A 25,062-nucleotide genomic window follows, 5' to 3' on the forward strand; every position below is an offset into this window, starting at 1 on the left:
AAATGTATCACACATTGTTTAGAAACTTGAGAGGAAAAGCTCTGAATTATAGATGTTAATTTTCATTCATTAAATACTTCTTCAAACAGTATCTGAAGGAGATGAAAAGCACTAAGTTGTACTCATCGTATGCAGATTCTGACAGAAGTCATGATAGGAAATGCAAATTTAGCATTCTAAGCCGAGTCTCTTCAGGAGTGTTCCCCCCCCCCAATCTTTTCCTTACCAAAAGCAGCGGACAGCAGCGGGCGGCAGCCACAGTGTGTTGCTTTAAAAAGGACACCAGGTATTGGGGGGCCCTTTCCTAGAACTGGGCAGATGGACCAGCACTAGTCAGCTTTATGCTGCCTCATTTACTTAGTGTTTTGCAATCCTTAATGTGCACAGCTGGCAGCTGAATGCAGGTCTGATTCTAACAGTTTAGACATCTTTAGATGTAGCAGATGGAAAATTTTACACAAATAAAGTAGGAAAAAGTGTGCAATTAAGGTTCTTTTTAAAAAAAAAAAGTAGGGGGAGAGAAAAAAATCTGTAGTTGCTTGATGCATCCTTTACTCCATTTGTGAAGATCCCCCTAAGTGGGTGGCCATCTTTTCAGAGTCCACATCCCTACCTTCATGGCACACTACATTTAATGCTGGACACATGCCCAAGTCTAAACTTCTATTTTTGTTGAGTGTGAATGAAATACAAAATGCAGCAATCAGCAAAAACAGGGTGATGGGAAGGGGAAAGGCCAGACTAATAATGTAATTGTATCAGCCTAGGACATTATGGTTACATTCCAAGCTATTTAAGTCACAATGGTAAAATTTTGGCAGGGCTTATCCTCTGTGCCCCCCCTCCCCAAGACGTTCATTATTATGGGTTGTAAAAAAAATGAGATTTTTTTTTTTAAAAAAGAGTTATGGAATGTATCACTTTCTTAGATCTTGTAGACATGCCGTAGAAACCATAACACAAAATATGAGTTACTTACAATAACTAATTTTAATCCCATCTGCTAAGTATGACAACATTAGCATTTCCACTTAATTAAAAACACCCTTAAAGCAGCAATGTTTTAATCACTCCATTTTATTTACTCTCCTCTGGTGTCACTTATAATTGTAACTTTTTATTTTTTTTTAATAATGAGAATGGTTTTTCCCCCCTCTCTGCATCACACAAAAAAGTGCTGTCGATAATTAGCAGTCTTCTGTTATTACTAGACTCAGGTGTCACAACTGTGTCTCATCCTCATTACAGTAAAAAATTTCACCTATCAGATTCATTATTGCTAGATAATGCAACTGAGAGACTTAGCGGGCCCTCCAGAAAAGTAATTCAGCCAAGCAAAATTATCAGCTAATTATATTTAGAATCAGACGCCCAACAACTATTTGCAGATAAATTGTATGAATTGAAGGGAATAGATTTGAATATTAAGATTCATAGATTTAGCAGATGATTTGTTAATTGGAATATAAAGGTCATTTTAACAATGGGGTATAGGGACTCTGTTGTTTCACCAGAGATACTTGGAATTAAGAATCAAAATAAAGGATAAGTGTGGTTGCCATGGTTTGAACTTAGCATCTACAAGCTTATTATAGAAAAATGTTAGGTTGTTTCTAAATTGCTACCAAAATTAATAGGCAGCCTATCTCCTACAATCCATAGACCAACTTTTAGATCCCATCCACATGTGTAAACTAATGGTCAATTTCTCATACAGTTTCTCCTTACATAAGTATCCTAGGATTAATAGCAGATCATTCTTCGTTGAGTTTAACTAGTATTTTTAACTGAGTTCTTTTTTCTTTATTTCTTTTTTAAATGAAAGCTTGGGTTATACATTTCATGTTCTGTTTTCCCCAACTCCTCCAGGAATATATTGGCAGTTGTTTATTTTTGCATCAGCATGTAAGGTCATTTTCAAATAAAAGGATTAATTCCAAATCCTACCTTTAATCTGTCAAACTACATAAATATTGGATCCTGGTTTTATTAATTTGTGAGACAGAGAAAGACCTTGCAAAGAAGATGCTACAGTGTTTTAAAGATGACGCTGACTGTATAGCTTTGCCTGCTATTCTGTTTTTTAAAAGGAAATAATAGAAAATACATATTTTTCTTACATAAGCTCATTATCTGAACTTTACTGAATTTTGTGTGGCTAACAAAATATGCATTTAAATTCTCTGAAGAAAACTAATTAATGGCCAAAAAGATACTTCATCACATTTTGTATTCAGAAAACATTCCCTTATACATATGCCATATCAGGAGGTGCAGTGGTTAGAATGAAGTATTGCAGGCTAAGTCTGCCCACAGTCAGGAGTTCGATCCTGACCAGCTCGAGGTTGATTCAGCCTTTCATCTTTTTAAGGCCAGTAAAATGAGAACCCAGATTGTTGGGGGCAAAATGATGACATTGTAAATGGCTCAGTGAGTGCTGCAAAGAACTAAGAAGTTGCATATCAGTCTGAGTGCTATATTTATAGATTTTGGATTGGACATCTTACCTAAGCTTCCACAATTTCTGACAAGTATGATTGAGTAACACATAGGTTAAAGTATGCGCAACCATGGAGATATGTGGAACCATGACAATCCAAATAATCTCATGCAATTCTCTTTCAATTTTGTAAGCTGCCTTCTTGTATTTGAGGCTATAGGATTGTATGTAGTTGATACCACTCTGCTGATGGAATAATCTCCTGGAAACCTAATTCATTGGAACAAAATAGAGATATTTTTATGTATGTTAATTCTACTGCATTTGCCTACTTCAAATAGGGCTGAAAAAGGGTGAAGTGCTCCCTTCCTCATTGATGGAACCCTCCACTAGATCAAGAAACCATTCAGTCTGCTAAATTAACACCTGCTGGATACAAACTATAATCTTTGAAGCTGTCTTTATTTACAATTTGGTTAAGCTATAGATGTTTTATTTCAAAAGCAGAAGTAAAGTCAGCTAAATTAATGTACATGCAAAATGTGTATCTTTTTTAAAAGGAAGAAGGAATGCTTGGGGGAAAACCCCCCACAAATGTTTTTATGGTCAAATAATCATGTTGCATTTTTGAAGACAAAGTAGATACTATATTGACAAAATCACATCCTCTACCATGTTGCATACTATTCAAATAAAGTCTAAAATAAACTTATACAGGGTGGTTTCAAGTGTGAAGTGTGGTTTCAAATTGTTTTACAATTTATTTAAAGTATGGTTTCAACTTTGCTCTGTAATTTCTGTCTAATAGAATTTCCAGTTTTATTTATAAAGTTTATTGTACACTAGATGAATAACCATTGTGCTGAAGAATCACTGCATGCAAATATGTTTGTGCACACACTATTATTTTCTAGATTTTTCTATTGCTGTCATTGTCATTATTTTGCTGTTGTAATCCATTTGATCGTGGATGCCAGAGTGGTTGTGTCTCAAGCATGCTTTTCTGCCACAAGAGCAATAATAAGCTTATAATTAGTCATTAAAAGTTTATAGACCCATAAGTATAACTAAGTCTGTTTAAGTATACATCATCCAACTCTTTCAGGCAAAGTCACTGTATTTCTTTACATGAATAAAAGAGGAACATGCCCATACCAAGCTAGCTCATGCTCAGGGGGTTTGTAATCACATTAATTTTATATAGATACATATAATTTTGAAATTACCTTTTAAAGTTTGAAACAAATTCTGTGTTTCACTATTCTAATTATTTCACAAAGAGTGTTGAGTATGGGAGCAATTCCTCATACTTATGTATGCTGGTAAGTCTAGATCTTTCCCACATTCTCACTACAGCTAACTTGCCACGGCAACTCACTATTGCCAAATCGCCATGGCCAATTCACCACAGCCAACTCGCCACAGGACAACTCGCTCCGAGACCATTCAACTATTTTATTTAATTATTTAAAATACTTTTAAAATTATTTAAAATTTTGTCATTTCCATTTCATTTTATCTTTCCTTTTGTATCCTTTCTTTAATGATTCTATTTCATCATTTCTTTGAGATTTTGTAACTTTTGTCCGATGGAAAGTTGTCCTACTGCTAGTTGGCTCTGGCAAGTTATCCTGTAGTGAGTTGGTTGGGATGAGTTATCATAGATCCTCATCCAATGCCTGTACTTCAGGGTGTAGTTGCGTTATTCATCACAATGAAGGCTTATTGATCCTAGAGAAACATCAGGAACTGAGCTAGTCTGTTTGCTGTGATACATTGGGTCAATGTATGCTTATATCATTGCTTGTTTTTCACAGAATGCTTGAAAATGAGAGGAAGTGTATTATAGGTGCCCCACTCTTCCCCAGGTACCATAGAGAAGAACAGCCCATATTGGTATCCTCTGTCTGTCTACTGATTATATATATATATTTTAAAATGTATGGAGCTGTTTAAAGAAAAAAGCTGTGCTTTGATTTATTTAGCTAACAAAACATACGCTTGCTGTTGCATTATATGCAATTTATATGATCAATAAAATTATTTTTTTAAAGAAAAAGAGCAACTTTGGCATGTAAAGAGATTATACTGATGCTGAGGGAATATGATTGTTGCAATCCAACTTCTGTGCCACTCGCCAAAAATACTCTTTGGGGCTCAGTAATGCAATAATAATGCACAATTTGCATTCCCCTGTTTTAGGATAGAAGCGGTGCACTGTGGCTGTTACCCACTTTGTCCGAATGCTTTGGTTTATCCAGAAATATTTCCAGGTAGTGTCCTAAGTTTATTTTTTTTCCTTTTTTTAAGGGGGGAGGTATTTTAATTTATAATTAATTTGAAAATACAAAGTTTGAGTATAAACTTAAGCAAGAGCAATTGTTTATTTGGCAAGCTACCATGTTAGCGCTAAGGAATTTTTTAATGTGTTTTAATACATTAGACGAAGTTTATATTTACCATCTGTTCTTTCATGATAACACAAAAGCTAGTTTTGAAATAGCATTCTTCATTGTTAGTATACAGAGCCTATAATGATAGATTTTATTAAAAAGGTCGCTTTGTCTATGATAGCTTGCAGATTTTTTTTTCCTTTTTAATAATATTCAGAGGGGGGGAAATAGGCCTGAAAAATCATACCAAATTATTTTAAACAATTTAATACTTAATAGTGTGCAGTCCTGCTATGGGGTAACACTAATGTAGTACCAATTCTTTGGTAAAAAAATCTCATCATTAAATGTCTCATATATGCATTGTGTTACATTAATATAATGTATTTTAATCACCCAAAGGAGATGTCTAAACAGCACAACTACATAGCCTTATTTAGCATTAAACATCCTTGTGAGCTGAGGTAAACCTTATAAAATCATGCTTAAATAATGTAAAACACGAGGCGGCACAGAGCAATATGCATTTTTAATTAGTAAAGTGACTAATATTCGAGTGTGTGCTTTGAGGTTTTTGTTTCATTAAAAATGTATCTGTTTTTCCTGCAGCTGAATATCTGTATTCTACACCTGAACAGCTTATTAAAAGGCTTCAGAATTTCTGCAAGAGGCCAGAGATTGTAAGGAAACATCTCTATAAGGTATTTATTCCTTATAGCAACATGATGCTGTCTTTGGCTTAGTGGAAAAAAAACAGAACCCACCCACCCTCCTTCCAAAACAAGGAGGAAAAAAACAACAAAAAAAAACATTTAATTAACATCCTACTGTTTAAAGGAAACATGCTATGGAGGGATATTAGTTGTTATACTCACAAGGATTAATTACACTGGATGCCACTTGTATTAACCCAAAGTCTTATGAAATATGTGCACTTAGTATATGCTATACACTTTGTCTTCTTTTTTAATTTATTGTTTTCTAAAGTGACTGTCCGCCACACATGGACCCAAGAGGCTTATAAAAATGAACCTGGATTAATTTAATCCATTAGTTTAAAAGGAAAATAAGAGAGGGGGAGAGAGATCCTACAATTATGTTAATAAAAGGAGCTTACTTTGTCCTATCAAATGATGGCCCAGGTATATTTCCCCCTCTGCTTTAACTTGTTTTGATCACTTCAGAGAATGCCTAATGCATTGCATTGTGGCTATCTGTCTGTCGGTTTATATCGATCTGTCTGTACGTACGTACGTACGTACATATGAACTTATGTACATGTGTGCATACATACACACATATGTAACTATACACACATGTACATACATATATTTTTGTTTATTATTGGTATCCCACCTTTGTTATTTTGACAAGCAACTCAAGGCAGCAAACATATCCAGCACACTCCCTCTTATTTTCCTCAGAACAATAATCCTGTAAATGTGAATTGAGCTGAGAGAGTGACTGGCCCAAGGTCATCAAGATGGCTTTCATGGTTAAGGCAGGACTTGAACTCCCAGTCTCCAGCCTGGTGCCTTACTCACTGGATCAAACTGGCTCTTTATACAAGTGGTGCCTCACCAAAACCTCTGTAAATGAGTCCAGTTTGGTTCTTTGCCTTTTAATGGCATTTTAGGCTAAGTTCAGAAAAGGAGCAACTGTGTTCCTCTTCATGTTTCTATCCTCCTGTAACAGTGAGTAATGCAGCAAAGGAAGGCAGAATATGCTAAAATATTGTTGTTTGTTAAATATATTTGCCACCTATCTCGCTGGGGGACTATTCTAGGATGCTTACAAAAAGAAAAAAGAAAGAAAATGTCCAAAAAGATGCCCAAACTATTCTAGAACATTCGTACATGAAATCTGCAAGTCCCACATTTGATGTTTTTAGATTTCCAGAATGAATAAAAAGAGGAGGCAAAGATGCAGGTCTTCAATTTTTTTGGAACAATGTGATAGGATATGCAATAGGATGCTCTCAGTACTTACTCAGGCACATTTCTCAACTCTCTCCCCCCCCTCAAAAAAAAACCCCTAAAAGGAAATGAAAAGGCATGTTTGTTTATAAAGGTGTCCATAAGCACTTCTTCGTTGATTCTAGCTGAATGTGGGAACTAATCAAGACGGCAGAGATCAAGGATACCAGCTTGCTTTTTGACAAATGGCTATTTCTGACAGGTGCTGCTCAGTGTGGTTGCCATTACCAGAGTCGGCCAGGTCCTTCTGTGGCAGCCATTTTGCAAGTACCCCCATAATAGTCTTTCAGATTCGGGCAGTTTCCACTGACCCAAAATATTTTCCTCTTCCTTTGCTACAATGTATAGTTCTGCTGTAACAAATAACATTGAAAATTGTGGGTGTTTGCATTATAGGTAGTTCTAGTTTAGCAACCACATTTGGGATTGACAACTCAGTCATTAATGGAGTGGTCACTAAGTGAAACCACAACTGTGCTTGCTTGCTTATTTATTTGTTTATCTACCTATCTGTGTGTCTGTCTGTCTGTCTGTCTGTCTGTCTGTCTGTCTATCTATCTATCATTAACTCTGTCTGCCCGCCCGTCCGTCCATCCATCCATCCATCCATCCATCCATCCATCCATCCATCCATCCATCCATCCATCCATCCATCTATCTATCTATCTATCTATCTATCTATCTATCTATCCTATCTATCTCCTCTTGTCAGTCCTGAGGTACAAATATTCTCCTTCATTGCTACATAACATTCAGTCCCTCAAGTGTGCTTTCTGTTAGCTTCTCTTGGAAACTGTAGCAGAGGACCAAGCCATATCAGTGCAGGTAGTCCTCAATTTACAATCACAGTTGAGATCAGAATTTCCTTTGCTAAAGAAGGCAGTTCTGAAGTGAGTCAGCCTGATTTTATGATCTTTTTATCCCCGGTTGTTAAATCAATGCAGCCGTTAAGTGATTCACACACTTGTTAAGCAAATCTGGCTTCCCCATTGACTTTACTTATTGGAAGCCGCTGGGAAGGTCACAAATGACCATCACATGACCCTGGGACATGGCAGCAGTTGTAAATATATGCCAGTTGCTAAATGCCCAAATTTTGATCATGTGACCATGGGAATGCTATGACAGTGCGAGGACTGGCTATAAAGGTTTTTTTTCCAGCGCTGTTGTAACTTCAAAGAGTCACTAAACTAACAGTTGCAAATCACGGACTCCCTGTAATGGGGTTTTAATATGCCCAGTTTTGCAGACTGGGACCTCACTTGGCCCTTTTCTTCTCTGTCCTTACCTGAAATTAATTTGCAGCGAATATGATCTCTCTTAATCTATTTCATATTTTTGTTTCCTTTTTATCACATTAAAAAAAGTAAAAGTATAATTCGGCAGCAATTTTGGGATCACAGCTGAGGCTTTGGAGGTTGGGTGCAGGTAGTTTTGGGGAAACAACGTGTGAAAATGTTCTTAATAGATAGTGCTTTTCAGTGCTGTCCATGACTTCCATACTTTTTCCTATAACAGTGCATCTTGCTGCTTTACATTCTTGGGGGGGAGGGGGCACGTCTGTCTTCTCAATTCCTAGGTGGCCCAGAAATAATGTTGATTCTGCTGCTAATAAATATATACTTGATAATATGACCAGGACACAATTCATACGCATTCTGTTTAGGATAAAGGCGCAATTATATGCCTCCTCCCTTCCCCCAAAAAATTTCTGACTCCTCCCCTTGATATTTTTTCTAACTCTTCCATGCCTCCTCCCCCCCCCCCCCAATTGTCCCACATTTGTGCGAGTGAATGAAAATAATTTTGTTCTTTACACATGCAGTTTTTATGGGTGACCTAAGAGTGGACATTTATGTGAGGGCACACCAACAGGGAATATTGTTTCTGCAGGAAATGGTTAAACCTCGAGAAAAAAAAGAGAAGAGAACCAAAAATGCAATTTAACACCCAATTTCAAGCTCATTATCTTTCATTGTCTATTAAGTTGGCAATGGTTCAGAAGGTAGCTCATAATAGTTTAAAATGCTGACTGAACACTTCCAGTGTTCAACATTACTTCTTGAGTCAATAGTATCACATAGCTATACATGGAGGCTTTAGAAAGAGAGAGAGAGAGAGAAATTCTTAAATTTTTACCTTGACATTATAGTTCTTCCTAGTACTACAGTTAGACAGTTTTGTTTCAGACAGCTTGCTTGCTTCGTGGCTGGGAGGCTAGTGTTCCAGGGATTATTTCCATTTCATTATAGGCTGGAGAGCATTAATAAGTATGATTTCCAAAAACGAAAAAGAGACGTCTTTTATACAAGTTCCAGTAAATGAAATGCTTAATTGGCTACATTGGCTCTTTGCTACATTATATCCAGACAGTGTTACCCGGCATGATCTCCACATACTTGGATAAATATATGTTCATTACACCTGATGGGTACAAATTCTTCCTAATCTAATTCTGGGCATCCCTGTATGGCAACTGTGGACCTCTGTGGTTCTGCCTCCAAGGGAAGGAAATCCCATGTTTATGGATGGAACTGGATCTACCATTAAACAGACAGAGAAAATCTTTTAATGCAGAGTTCTCCAAACTTGGCAACTTTAGGACTTATGGACTTCAATTCCCAGAATTCTTCAGCCCAAGTCCACAAGTCTTAAAGTTGCCATGTTTGGAAGAAGCCTGTTCTAAGGTGACAGAAGCCTGATGAGGTAGAACAGTGGTTCCCAAACTTGGCAACTTTAAGACTTGTGGACTTCAATTCCCAGAATTCTCCAGCCAGCTCTGCTCAGTATTCCTTAGCCAAGATGTTGTACTTTTTCTGACCCAGATAGTAGTCACTTCTTTTTCATATAAATTAAAGCTGCTGCTAAGGTATGATGGAGGACCCCAAAATGTGATTCTTATGGGTGCTCTCCTCTTATGAAACAGCTTGTCCCCCAAGGCAAAGTTGCCCCTCACTATCATGGCCTCCCAGAGATTAGTAAAAACCTCACTGTTCCAGAAGGCTTAATATTATACATCAAGAATTTATAACCCTATGTTCCTTATTCTAACATATAACTTTTGTATTATCACTATTGTATTGTAAATATCTGTATCCCACTTATAGTACATCGGAACAGAGACAGTAGAAAATTGCATAAATTAAATAAGATAGCCATATTTTCCCAGGTGCAAATATTCTTCAGACAGCCACATTTGCTTCTTAAAACGCTTTATACATTTTAAAAAAAGCTTATAAGTCTAGCGGCAACGTTTTACTCTTTTTCTAATTGTTGTTTTAAGTGCAAGTCCAAACCAGTGAAACTGGAACCTAGTCTTGCTGTAGGTTTGGCTGAAACCAGAGAAAGACCATCCTGCAGCTGGGGGCACAGCTCTTTCTATGAGAATTGACTGGAGTTTCAGTGAAAGGCAAAAACCTGAAAAGTAAACGGGAGGGTTTCATTTGTACCGTGTACAGTTTAGTCACTGATTTCAGCCCAATGTAGAAAACACGGGCTGGGGCAGTCAGCTGTTTTCTTTCTTTCTTTGTGTTTTGCTGTGAGCCTATTAATAACATAGTGTAAACTAGTCATATTATTGCATTGTCAATTATATGCAGCTCCTGTGCCAAGTTAAAAAGTTAGAGGCAAAAGAGAGACAGAATTACGCTTGCTACAAAAAAGTAATCAATGTAAACAATATGGCACAGCAACATGTTATGGCTAAGCCCTGAGTGTATTGTTCCATACAAAGTGAATCTGAGACTTACTCCATTCTTGGTGTCTATTGGAAGACAGAACTCTAGCCTTGGTCCCTAGTTTAGCGGCAATGAAATCAACACGTCACACAGTTTCCTCTAAAAGTATCTATTTTAATAACTTTCTTTCATTATAGATAGTAAAATCTATAAAATTATACCTATATTTGGATTCATTTCTCTTGGCAATAGTCCATGCAAACTTTATCCTAGAAACATTTTGGGGTAATCAGAATAGAATTAAACATGGCACTTATTGCCTTTTGAGTTAGTTTTATTCTCTGTAAGTCTTGGCATTCAAGGATTTTTTTCCCAATGCTATAGATGATAAGTAGGCAGGCAGGGAGTAGGTTTCTCTTTGTGGTTTCTCATTTGCAGTCTCATCGTCTTTATTTTAGTCAATCATCCCAAAAAGCAAACAAGACAGTTTGTAGCAATTATTGGCAGATTTGGAAAAGCAAAGTAGAATTAGATTCGGTTAGGACTTGGATAGGGGACCACCAGGAAACTCTAAGGTTGTAGGTTGGAAAGAAAAGATGAAAGCCTATCTTAGGAAAAAAAAAACAGTATTAAGCTGCTTCTGTATCGTACCAAGAAAACTACATGGAGACATCCATGAAATCACTAGAGCTGAGACCTCCTTTTCTTCTAGCAACAAATTCGATTGAACTCCGGTACAAGTGAGTATTGGGATATGACTGCTACCCAGGCCAAAACAATTGTGAGAAAACTATTGGATATGACGATGTTGATTATGTAAAGAATAATCATGAATCACAGAAGAAGTATCAAGATACCCATAGGAAATGAAGAAATCCTTCTGCTCAAGTGGCAAATGGTTATCTTCTCAAAAGATTTCTAGAGTTCTACTGGCATTTTAGCTTTTTTTCCCCCCACATCTTTGTCTCTTTCACTCCCTTTCCCTCTCCTCCTCACATTCTTTAGTGTTCACTTCTTTACCCCTTCAGCTCTCTCATCTCCTTTGGTGCATTTCAGTGGTGCAACGGCTGCCTCCAGTCCCTTCCCTTTCTCCCCCAAGAAGAAAACTTGCAGGTGTCCTTTGAATCTGCCTGTCAGGAAGACACACACACACACACACACACACACACACACACACACACACACACTTTCTTGGGATAATGCTTCCCTCACTGCCCACCTTGTGTGTTTGTCCTTACCCACTCTCGTACCCAAATTTCCTTACCAATCTTCCCTGCTTGCAAGAATCTGCTGCTTTTTTCTTCCTGAAAAGGAAAATAGGATAAGAAGGGAAGGGGGGGACGGGGACAAAAGGAGGAAAAACAAGTCTTCATGCTCTCTGGGAATTGGGTTTCGGCTTCTATGATCCTTTGAGTTGCATCACTTAGAACAGCAAGAACAATGTTCTCCAATCAGAGATGGAGACAGTCATTCAGAAGTCAACCTTCAAGGCAACGACAGCAATTAGGAGCCAGTCACCGACAGCAGCCAGCCAGCAGTCTCTCACCTTCCTTGGCACTTGATTCTGTACGGCTCTTCTAATTTCCTTGCCAAACTCCCATTTGCTTCCCCCATTTGCTTTGCTTAAAAAGATGCCTGCTTCCTAGTGAAATTTATCCTCTAGTTGCTTGATATAAACAGGAGGGTATAGGTAACCGTGGCTAATAATTATTTCTGATATCTTGTTTAATTTTAATCCCTGAACTAAACAATGGTCACCAACCAAGCGCAGGCCAAACCTGGATCTACATAGATGCAGTTGGTTGCATCCTGTGCCTTAGGGCTGTGCTTGAAAAAGCAGATTATTTAAAAGACATAGCAAGAAATGTGCAGCCCAGAATAGAAGCATGTGAACCTGCATCCTGATGCAAATGGTTGATCCTGTTACTAAAATATTCTGAATTCTCTCTCTGTGTGTGTGTCCCTCTCTCTCTTCCACTCCCTCTCTCCCTTTCTTCCTCTCTCTCTCCCCTTCCTCGCTCTCTCTTTCTATCTCTCTCTCACTTTCTCACTCTCTCACTCCCTCTTCCTCTCACTTTCTCTCTCCATTTTCTCCTTCACCACCAGCCTGAGACCAACCTTCACCCCAAATAGTAATGAAAGTATTAGTAGAAGAAAAACAAGGCAGAGCACAGAACAGGACAAGATGGAAAAGATGCCAGAGTTTGAGATGGGGTGGAGAAGCAGAAATGAACCTTCAGTCCTTGGAGCAGAACTGGAAGGCAGACGGCTTTCAGATGAAACCTTTGCTCTTTTCAGTCCTGTGAAAGGGCTGTTTAAAGCATCATAGCCAAGAAAAGGAAAATTTGGATTGTACCATATTTTCAGTTTCATTGTAAGTGTGAGAAATACAGACTGGGTTTGCAAAATGCAGTTAGCCAGGTCTGTTAAAGACTTAAAAGACGGCATGTACGTCTTTGATAACTCAGTGTAACCAGTCAAAGAGTTGGATTGGTTGTATTTGTGCAGTCTTTCATTTGCCTTTCACCATGTTATTTTCAGTTCCCTTGGGATACTCCGACTTTAGCCCAAAGAGAAGGTTTAGCTGAGCATTAAGTTACACTCCAAGGTACAGTAGGAAGTAATGCTGCCATAGTGAGTAGCAGAACCTTCAATATAAAAGCAAGGACATCAAACTTTCTATTTCAAAACTATATGGGGAGTACAAGCTTCCAGCATCCTTTAGGGAGGGAATTAAAACTGGCTGATGAGTTAGAAACATTGGAGAAAGGGCATCGGAGTACATAGGGGAATAGGGTAAGAGTGGAATCTTTTGAGTCCCTGGAACATGGCAGGATGGGGAGAGAGATATAAAATAGTTTTGGTTTTTTTACAAGAGAGAATCATTTAATTTTGCAGAAAAGACATTAACAGGAGACTGCAGAAGGCACGGGTGACCTCTTTCCTTTTGTTTAATTCAGTAGATCTGTAGCAAGCATGCTTTTTAATTTCATGCCTTCCCATCCCCACATTCCACCCCCCTCCCCCCATTTCTGGGTTGTCAGAATGGGAGTGTTCCATTTTGCAGGAGGGAGTAGGTGGTTAAAGGTTGAAAGTAAAACAGTGGATGATATCCATGCCATCATTTGTCACAAAAGACAGGTAACATTATTAATAGTAACTTCCATTTTTCACTCTTTCCCCTTTGCCTTAGAACTGACTTTACACAACCCTGTCATTAACTGGTTGCTGCAACCAATACAAATTCCCTGCCTTTTATTTTTTCAGAGTTACTTATCTTACATTCATCTTGGGGTGGCCCATAAATGGGATTTCCTGTAACTAAGACTTTAAAAATGGAGTGAGTGGGGGAGAGAAGAAGAAAGGGAGAAGGTAGTTGTGATCATTTACTAAGAGAAGGAAGAGGGTGTTGTGTTAATTTACTAATAGAACCATTACAAGTTTGTCCTTTCTTGTTATTGATCTTGCTATATGTGGTGAAAGATTTATCTATTTCTTATTTTTGGGTTACTTTTCAACTGTAGCACCAGGACAATTTACAACAACAAAAAGAATACACATATATGAAAGAAATAACATATATTACAAATGATGATAAATATTACATTGTAACAGGAATAATAGCTACTTGAGGAATGGTCTCACACTGATGGGACTGGTCCATCAAGGAATTTTGGCTGGCCAGGTCCATGAGAAGAGCCTTTTCTGCCATGGCTCCAGTCCTTTGAAATATCTTACTCCCTGAGGTGAGATTGGCTTCCATCCTCCTGTCTTTTCATAAGACCGGATGGCGTGACGAACCCAAAGGGGGGAGTTTCATAATGGAGGTGATTGACTAATTAAAACCTAATCCCATTCCTCCACCACCGCCACTCGTGTGTCTGGCTTCCTCCTTTGCCATCTTGTGCTAATGATTTTATCTGCTCTGTTATTTTATAATGGATGATTTTAATGTTTTTTATAATGCTTTTATGTTGTAAGCTGCCCAGAGCCATTGAATACAAGATAGGTGGCAAATCTCACAACAAATAAATAAAAAAATAAAAACAGAAGCAACCAATGGAATTACGATGGCATAAAAAGGCCTCTGCATAGCATAGGAGGAGCAATGGGAAGGACATAGGTGAAATCCTCTGGGGGAGCATTCCGTAGATAGGATTATGAGAAAACCTGTTCCCTGAACATCTGTATTTTTCTGTTTATGATGCACCCAAATGTTGCTGAAACTGCAGTTGAGAAATAATACTTATGCCATTTTGGGCCTGGAGTAGGGGAAAGAAGTAGAGAGAATCATCCCATGATTATAGATTTATCCTAAAAATGATGGTGTGGGCACTGAAGGTGATAGATTTTGTATAAATGTACATAGCATTAGATGAATCAGAAGCATTAACTTTCTTGCTAGGGAATGGGCAATATTATCCGAAAGATTTTATTCAGACAGGATCAAGATTATAGACCCAGATAGTTTTTAAAAACACAGAAAGGAACAAATTAGAAACCAGAGAAGAGGACATTGAAAATCAATAAGAAAGAATAAGGAATCCCCGAGAGTTTCAGTTTCAGTTTCAGTTTCAGTTTATTGTATTTGTATGCCGCCCTTTTCCCCCGAAGGGGGACTCAGGGCGGCTCACAACTCGAACCGGGGAAGGGGGATACAGACAAAATTTAAAAACAAACATAACAATATATAATTTAAAAACTCACAACAGTCATACCATTCGAGACAGCTCTTTAGCCCCAGGCCTGTCGGAACAGCCAGGTTTTGAGGGCTTTGCGGAAGGCCTGGAGGGTGGTGAGGGTTCGAATCTCCACGGGGAGTTCGTTCCAGAGGGTCGGAGCAGCCACAGAGAAGGCTCTCCTCCGGGGAGTCGCCAGTCGACACTGGCCGGCGGATGGAATTCAGAGGAGGCCTAATCTGTGGGATCTAATCGGTCTAGTGGAGGTAATTGTTAACATTGATGGTGAAGCAAGGGGGAATTGAGAAGATAAGGAGGATAAAGGAAGAATTATAGACAATTGCCTTCAAGATAATTTTGGGGGGAAATGCAGGGCAAGGAGAAGACATGCCAACTTTTGAAGGAATCCATTAGGTAAAGGTTACCCTTGCACATATGTGCTAGTCGTTCCCAACTCTAGGGGGTGGTGCTCATCTCCGTTTCAAAGCCAAAGAGCCAGCACTGTCTGAAGACATCTCCATGGTCATGTGGCCAGAATGACTAAATGCCGAAGGCCCACAGAATGCTGTTACCTTCCCACCAAAGGTGGTTCTTATTTTTCTACCTTCATTTTTACATGCTTTTGAACTGCTAGGTTGGCAGATGCTGGGGCAAGTAACGGGAGCTCCGCGCTAGGGATTCGAACCACAAAACAGCCAACCTTTCTGATGGACAAGCTCAGCATCTTAGCCACTAAGCCACTATGTCCCCTGTAGGAATCCATTACACAGGTCAAAACTATAAGGACATAGGCTCTTTTATACTGACATTGGTCCATAAAGAGTAACTGGAGTAGCTTTCCAAGGTTTCAGATTAGAGTTTTGCTAGGGTGCCTGAGGGTGCCAGGGATTCTTGACCTCTGCCCCTCCCCTATCTCATGTAATCATCAGCTTATCTTATTTCCTGCCATCTTTTCTTCCCAGGTCATAGTTTATAACCAAGGCCACAATAAATGTATGCATGGAGCAGATAAACTGAATCACAGATCAGAACTGAAGACCATTCATCTTAGCATAGGTTTCCTTGCTTTGGCCTAAATTACATGTGAGTAGGGAGATGTGGATTGCAGTGCTGCCCGCTTACCCTCTTCACATAAAAGGCTGGTAAGGGGAAATGGTGGTTTATATTTGGACCAGGAAATTGAATGAGGGAAAGGGTTTTAGCTATGCCACCCCATCTTTATCCAATTTACTGTTAGTTATAGAGAAGGAAAGACATTCCAAATGGCTGCCTCTCTATCTTTCTCTGTCTTCCATAATAGTTCCAACAGATTTGGGAAGAGGATTATTTGAATTCGGGAGGAGTGTGTGGGAGGAGGATTAATCCTCTTCAGTTTCTTTTAAATAAAGAAAAGGATGTTAGAAGATCCTATTCCCCTTTTCTCATAAGCTATCCCTTCTGGCCCTTGGCTTACCCAGCAAAATTATCATGTTGCTTTTAAGCAATCAGTTCTTATCTAACAGGGAGACTTACCTGTTTATAAAGATCAGTTAATATATGTTTTCCAAATCAACATTTATTGCCCTTAATGAATAGTAAGGCATTAACGTAGGTGCTTCTGTATCTTACTGATCTGTGTTCCTTAACAAAATAAAACTAGAGATGTCTACCATTGCTAAAATTATGTTATACCAGAACAGTAAATGAAACTGATAGAATGGGTTATAAATGTTTACAGTTTTGTTTATGGGAAGGCAATTGCCAATATTGATCAGGGAACAAACACCAGTAAAATGTATTCCTTATGCTCTGCGATCCAGTGCAACCCCCCCCCCTTCTCTCTCTCTCTCTCTCTGTGTGTGTGTGTGTGAAGAACATGGTTTTTCTGTCTGTTTGATCCTGCTTTCAGCCTGCTCTTAACTATTAATAATTCACATTTGTGAGTCCAAATAAAGTTGTACTAAATCTCTGAACGGCTGGGGATTTTTTTCCACAAGGAGGAAAAGGAAAGAAGGTACACAATGAAATAATCTGGCACGTCCTCCAAAGCTTTCCTGATTTCAGGTGAAGTCTACAAAGAGCAACAGCCCAGTCTCACAACAGTTGAGCAACAAAAGCCTCTCCTTTTACTGTACAAAAGTTACATTGACTTGGGACCGAGTCCCTATACCTTGATCTAACCGGAGGGCAGGATTTTATTTACATTGGTATTATGCTGGTGTTTATACTACCCATGTGATTTTAAGGGAGAATTTCTGAATTGGACACAACTGTGCATCTATGTATTAATCAAATATTTGACAGTGCAAAAGGGGAAAAGAAACCCTCTTTTATTTTTCTGTCTCCTCTCTCTCTGTCTCTTTGTTCTCACAGGGTGAAACATCTCAGTTTTCTTGGGCAGCGCTCCATGATAAATTCAGGTCTCTCCTCACAACAGAACCCAGGGAAGATTTGTGACAGATGGGGCGAAGTCACAAACTTGCAGCCGAAAGCAAAATGGGGAGAACTTTCCAGTGTGTGTGTGTGAGTCCATATTTACCTGATCAGAGCAAAAGAAGCAGAGGAAGCTCAGCCTGGCTGCTTGTCATAGCTGACACAGAGCCATCTGCCACAAACCTGTGGCGGCTTCAGATCTCCAATCCCTGCCACCACTCCGGCTCAAATTAAATGCAGATTCCCGGAGACGTTACGATGGTTACACATGTCCTCAGCATCACAGGCAGGAGACTGAAAAAATAAATGTGGCCTGTTGTATAACTATGCTCATGTATCCCATATGTGGTGCCACATTGAATTTCCGGTGGAATTAGTTTCTGTCCTTTGTACTGGATGACACGGAGCCTGCGTGCTTTCCCTTGGCCGACGTGATGGCAGCCAAGATTGCAACTTCAAACATTTGCTCAATGGCCAGCTTTCAATACCTAGACTGCCTGGTTATCCTTGCAGCGTAGTTGTCGCGTCCTCCAAGGGCCACAGGGTCTCAAAGGAGGACCGCTGCCCTCTCTCCAACCCACCCACCCTGTCTAATTGGGCAGATCTCTAGGAATTATGGGGAGGTGAAGGCTGTTTTTTGTTTTTGTTTTTTGCACTTCTTTCCACCATCTCTTCCTCCTCTTCTCCACCCCCCCCCCCCGCTTTCCTCCTTTTGAAAATTAATGACTCCATGGCACTGGGGCTTTTAAGTGAAGGTATTAATAAGGGGGTCTGGCAGGTGATCCACAATTCCCAGAGTTGCATTTGCATTTAATTAATCTTAAAGAAAGCGGCAAGATAAACAGCTGTAATTCAAACTAGCATGGGAAATATGCTATATGGTGCCATCTATCCAATGAAACGAAAGGTTGGAGACTTTTTTTTCTCTCTCTCTCTCAAGGCCAGTGAACAGCGGACATCACAATTGTTCCATGGGGGCAAAATACAGATATTTGTGGGGTCCCCCCCTTTGTTATGGCCTGTTTTGTTATTAAGTAGAAGGGATGGGAATGAGAAATTGGTACTCCAACTTGCAAATGGGAGCTTTTCATTATAAATTGATTGTACTTTGAACAATGATAGAGCAACTGCATTTGTTGATGTTAAATGCTCCAAAATTTCAAATGTGCTATATCTTATTTTTAATAAAAGTACCCCTTGAAGTTTTTACTTAACATATTCCATTCAGGTATGGCTACATAAATTTATCAATGTGTTTCAGATGTTTACAAAAGGTGATTACATGATTTCAACCATCCTAAAAATAGGCCAGTTACAAAGCATCCAAATTTTGATTGCATGACCACGGGGAATGCTACAACAGTCATAAGTGTGAAAAATGGTTTAAGTCACTTTAGTGCCGTTAAACGGTTACTAATCCAATGGTTCCAGGTTGAGGACTACCTGTACTTCATTTTACCTTAAACCTCAGTTACTGAATTGCATTTAATATGTGGCTAAATACAAAAGTTGCAGCCATCCAATACACTAAAGTTGAAATTGTGAGCATTCCTGGATTGTAGATGGTAATTGTAACCTGTTTATAAGAACTATTCATCTTGTTAGAACTGTTTTACCAAACCAGGTATCTTATCTTCTGATTGCCTCTTTTTCAGTCTTTTTTTAATTTCCAAGTATCTGTACCTTCTCCAATGACACTTATCTTTTTATATTATGTGTCCAAAACATTTAAGCTTTAAGAACATCATCAATGTTGTTCTTTCACCTTCAGTGAGATTCCATCTACGCATTAGGGTACTGTCTGAGATTGTTCAAGTTTTTCCCGGCAATATTAATTTGTATTTCTATTTCTTCATCTAGCATTTTTCATAACACATTCTGCTTAAGCTAAATAAGTAAGGGGATGGTATCAATCCTTGGTGTGCTCCTTCAGGCCAAATTAAATATGATGAAATTCTCTTGCTTTTTCCATTTTTCTCTTGGAATTTAATAATGTGATCTGTAGTGCCCCAGAATGCAGCTTTAAACATCTGGTAGTTCTCATTGCAGATACTGCTGTTGAAGTTTGGAATGCAGGATGCTTCCAGTCTCAGTACTGAAGTAATTCTGAAGTTACTGTAGGAGAAGATGGGCCAAACTTTTTATTCTCTTGCATATAGAAGAAGAAGAGGAAGAGGAGGAGGAGGTGGTAGTGGTAGTGGTAGTGGTAATCATCATCATCTAATCACGACCGAGTTGCTAAATTAATCCACTGGTCATTATATAAAAAATATGACTTACCTGTTTCCAAAAAGTCATGGAAGTGCAAAGTTGAAAAAGTTACCAAAAATGAAGATCTTGTGGCACTTTACAATCCAGACAGATTGGCATTTGGAACACTACACGCCAGATATCATGGTTGTAGAGAGCCAAAACGTACAATTCATTGACATCGCGGTACCAGGAGATGCCAGAGTCAAAGAAAAAGAACTGGAAAAAATCATGAAATACCACGACCTAACCATCAAAACTACCTGATTATGAATGAAACATGTAACAGTGATACCCATTGTCATCAGGGCACTTGGTACCATGTCCAAGAATTTTATAAGATACATCAACAAATTGCAGCTTCCTGCAATAAAACCAGCGGAACTGCAAAAAATTGTGCTATTAGGAACATCATATGTTTTAAGAAGGTACTTGGTTGATTCCTAGGATGCTGACAGCAACCCGTATCAACCATTAGCACCAGTGAATGGTATTTGTGATGCATTTTTGAATGTTCAGTTGACTGAGTTTCATGTTTAATGTTTAAAGTATAATAATAATAAAGATGGCAGCAGACAGCAAATATCCCCTCTGAAAAGATGCTGAAGTGGATCACTTAGCTGCTGAAGAAAATCATAAAACAGAAAGACCTCCAAATAGAAATAGAAAAATTGTGGCAAAAGAAAGCAAACATAGTACCAATAACAATCGGCACCTTAGGTGCAATCCCAAACTGTCTGGAGCCCCACTAGAACACCATCGGCATTGACAATGTCTCCATCAGTCAATTGCAAAAGGCAACTTTACTTGTAACATCTTACATCCTACAATAATACCTTTTAACACCATCAAACATCACCATCTATTTACAACTGTGATGGTCAGGCCTCATTGTGATCATATGTTAAGGACTCCCTGTAATAATAGGCATCTTTGGTGTAATCCCAAAACATCTGATTTATTGGAAACACCTTGCATCTTGTGATAATACAATTAAACAATAATATCTCTTTTTCCCAGGTCCTTAGGAAGAACTTGCTAGATGGATAAAAATGCCCAAACCAGTCTAAAGATCTGGCTGACTTTGCAACCAACCATAATAATTTGCTGATTGTATTTATAGGCCATCTTGAAATAAGAGGCATGTTGGAGGATCAACGCATTTTAAAAAATATTTTAAAATATTCATTTTAAAAGAGCACCTCAAAATGCTAATGGCACACACTTTTTGTAAGACTATATCGTTATTTCCAGCATTTGTCTTCACTGCCACTTCTGCAGATACTCATAGCTACCAGTAATGTTTTCAAAGTCACAATTTATTCTGTGCTTCCATTATAATTCGATGCTTTGGTAGCTATGCCAACTCTAAATATTTTCTTCTGTAGTTAAACTCAGATACTACCTTTTCCTTTGAACACAGATGCTTTGAAAAATCTTGCTACATATTTCTAATTTTTAAAGCTGAGAATATGCTAATATTTTTTTCCATAGCGGGTAGCCATATGTTTTGTTGCTCTTCCACTTATTTTCTGTCTCACTGATTAGTACTAGAGTTTAAGGGTTGGAAATTTTTCAGGTATAGCAAAATTTTTTACTTAATTTATTATTACCACCATTTCTAATTCCAATCTCTTTACTTTCATGAACTTTGCTTTTCCGGTTTCCAAAACAACAATAAAGTGATTGTCCCTTAGTGTAATTCCTAATTTTTGAGCGTCCAATCATGCTTAACCCCTCCACTCAAAGCAGTGTGGGGTGAAACAATGCTGCAAAATAACAGCTGGAAAATGGCAAACCTGTGACAGATTAAATTCGTTTTGCTAAAATATTTAAATGCTTCAACATGGTAATCCAGACATCATGAAATGATTTTTTTGCCTCTTGAGTTATGAACCTTTGCAAATAAGGTTTTATAATAGAAAAACTGTCAGTGCCTTAATTATAGGATAATAAATAGCAATGCTGTATTAACTTCTGATTTTCCCCCCAAAAAATGTGCCTAGCTATTGTTAGAAACTGATAATCACATGCTATAGAAATCTTGCATTTACAATGCACCCTTTCTTCATGTGGATCTTGGAAACATTCATGAGAAGATAGTTGAAGGAAACAGTGTTGAAGGTGCCATTGAATCCCTAAACAAACCAGTTTTGCACTTTCCTGTGAAGAGAAAAATCAGTTCTACTATGAACTGTGAGTCAAAGGAAAAACAAACAAAACCTCAAGCCCCTTTGATCTGTGTTTGAAAGGTAACCAAACTGAAGAATTGGTTAATTTAAGGAGTAGAGATAATGGAAGCAGAAATATCACCATATCATATATTTATAATATGGCAGCAGTAGAATTTGAGTGAAGAGAATTGAACTCTGCTTACAAACTTTTGGCTTGTGGAAAGGCTGTGAAGAATGAGCAGCTGTCCAATCCAACAATTTGTGAGTTTGGTAGATTAAAAATCAAAGTAGGTGAAACAGGGCCAGGGTGCTCCAAAATGATATAACGTAAGCAAAAACTGTGGGGTGGAAATTTAAAAAGTTCTGGAGCCTTTTTTTTTTTAAGCAAGCCTCGCTGAATCTGAAGAAACTTCCAGGGTTTCACATGACAAACAGTAACCAATTTTGAAGGAGAAATAAAACATCCTCTGCAAACACATTAATTCTTTATTCTGCCTTTCTTCTGAAGAGTATCTCAGGGTCCTTTGTACTGTTCTCTCTGTGAGGTAGGCATCATTGTATCTCCAATATATCACCAGATGTTATGTGTACCTGAAAGTGCCATTCATCCACCCTAAGATATTTTTTATGGTGCATGTTCCTGTATGAACAAATACCAAGAACAAGTTAAGCTAAGGTAGTTGTAAATAAGGTGACATATCTAGAAAGAGAACATTTACATATATTTTCCTTAAAACTAAATGGAAACTAAATAAGACACGTACAGGTATTAGCAATGACAGTACTTCGGGCTCCGTTCCATTTAGGTTTACAGGAGCTAAGGGTCTACTGTTGCATATAATGGATAGTGTTGTGTAAGGGGTGGTCACATTATCTACTTGCTACTTTAGCCTATGGAAGTTGTTTTTTCTGCTTTTCCTTGTTTTTGAATACTGTATATAAATGACCTATATTTTCTAGTTATTTTTTAACAAGAAGACCATAATTCATTATACTATTGCTACAACAACAAAAAAATCTAATGATGGCCTAAGATTTTTGGACAGTATTGTGTGTTCTGGAATGGTGCAGTTTCAACCATTCTACAATACTTCAAAGGTTTGGAAGTCTTCTAGTTCAGTCACATGATTCATTGGTGGCGTTTTTGGATTTGCCTCTTGAAAGAGGTCACATATGAAATTTTGAAAAGATTAGGCTACTGGCTCCAAGACCTCCAGTCCCATTGCTCTGTAGTTACAAAGCCCATGATACAACAAGGCTGGACAGGAGGTGGAGAGAAGGACTATGAGATTGATGGTGGTGGGGACAGAAGTAAATGGGCCAGAAGTCAACATTTGGGTCATGAGGCTATAAAGATTTAATCTTGGAAGGTTATCCACAGGCACATTTCTGGTGATTATTTTAAAACGTGTATGTTTGAGTGTACACAATAACTCATACAAAAATTGACACTAATGCACAAATAAATCTGATTTACTGTAGAACAACAAAAACAACTGCAGCTGTATTTCTGTAGTCATGACGATGCTGTGGATTTCAGTGACTATGAAATGTGACGTGGTTTAAACAATAAAAGTAAATATTTTAGATTTTTTTTTCTCTCCAAGAGCTTAGGTCATACCATAGCACTGCATCCAGGGCTGAAGAAAAAAAAATCACCCAATGAGCTTCCATGGCTGAAAGCAGTCTTGAACCTGGCTATGCCACATTCTAATCCCATAGTTTAGCCAGTACACCCCAGTTTGGTTCACTTGCTTGAAACAAACCCTATCTTTACTCTGGTCTTCAACCAAAATGTGTGGGCCTCTATTCTCAGAATGCCTCAGCCAGCATGATTGTTGAGAATTCTGGGAATTCAAATCCAGACATCGGAACATGGCAAAAAGCAACTGTAAAACCTGGGGTGATGGTTGAAATTGTGTGCTTCACAAGGTCTTGAGGGCTGAAGGGTTTGCTTCCTATCCTTTAACTTCAAATTGGGTTGTTTACCGTGCATCTTCCAACGAATCTACAGTCCCACTGCAAGGTCTCATGATGATTGGGGCCTCAGATCTTCTTCTGACAAAGTATCTAGGAGGCCCAATTCAACCAAATGAGAGGCACTTATGGTCAAATTAAGGGACAGGCATCTGGAGGGCTTGACCTTTGTAGAGCTTGAAACAAATTGGCCCGTCTAAATGATGGTAATTAGATATTTCAAACCCTGAACCATGGTTAAGGCACAGTGGTTAGAGGGCAGTACTGCAGGCTACTTCTGCTGATCATCGGCTGCCAGCAGTTTGGCATATCAAATCTCACCAGGCTCACAGTTGACTCAGCCTTCCATCCTTCTGAGGTGGGTAAAAGGAGGACCCAGATTGGGGGGGGGGGGAGAGAGAATATGCTGACTCTGTAAACCACTTAGAGAGTGTTGTAAAGCACTGTGAAGTGATGTATAAGTCTAAGTGCTATTGCTATTAAAATGCTTATTTTGCCAACAAAGTTAGGAAAGCACATTAAAAGCTGGATAGCCTGCTGGCTTGCTTGCCTTCAACAGGAATGCCCCCCCATAAATAAATAAAAATAGAAAAGTAACTATTTAATCATCTTGAACTGCATTCCTGAGAGCTTCCTCAAACTGCTTCCCATCCCTTGTTACAAAAGCTTTTCTCCCCCACATACACAAACCAGTTGTTACCAACATTAAAAGGGCTAAATACAGTCTTTTCTCTCTTTCCTCCAAGGAACTATTGCTGCAAACTTCTTTTAACTCTAATAGCAGGTTACAGGCTAAATGAGTATAGATGGTCAGCTAGCCAATTATTGTTTAGCTCTCCTTTGTTTACAGAGAGGTGTAAAACAAGGTTTTAGAGTTACAAAGGATCAGGCTGCCTTAGCTACAATTTGAGCTTTATTCCATTATGCTTCTCCGAGGGAGGCCCAGCTGCTGTCGGACAAAGGTGGAGGTGCCCAGCACAACACGCCTTTTGCCTGTGTTGGTTTGCATTTGCTTTATTTCAAACGTGGCCTCTTGTTTACTTTTCAAAATTTACATGAATGTCAGCATTGTATAATTTCTATG

At 38.5% G+C, this 25,062-nt stretch overlaps 1 protein-coding gene across 2 annotated transcripts in view; it reads left to right on the plus strand.

The window, feature by feature from the left end:
- The window catches only part of GTDC1 (glycosyltransferase like domain containing 1), a 261,568-nt gene extending 242,785 nt beyond the window's left edge, over positions 1-18,783 (plus strand). For both annotated transcript variants that reach the window (XM_032222126.1, XM_032222133.1), the window contains exons 8-10: positions 4,643-4,713; positions 5,443-5,534; positions 17,518-18,783. In XM_032222126.1, coding sequence (XP_032078017.1) covers positions 4,643-4,713; positions 5,443-5,534; positions 17,518-17,601 — 247 coding nt within the window. In that variant the 3' untranslated portion in view covers positions 17,602-18,783. The remainder of the gene's footprint in view (positions 1-4,642; positions 4,714-5,442; positions 5,535-17,517) is intronic.
- Positions 18,784-25,062: the final 6,279 nt, after the last annotated feature.

This window comes from Thamnophis elegans, chromosome 1, assembly GCF_009769535.1.
Source record: "Thamnophis elegans isolate rThaEle1 chromosome 1, rThaEle1.pri, whole genome shotgun sequence".
Lineage (NCBI taxonomy): Eukaryota > Metazoa > Chordata > Lepidosauria > Squamata > Colubridae > Thamnophis > Thamnophis elegans.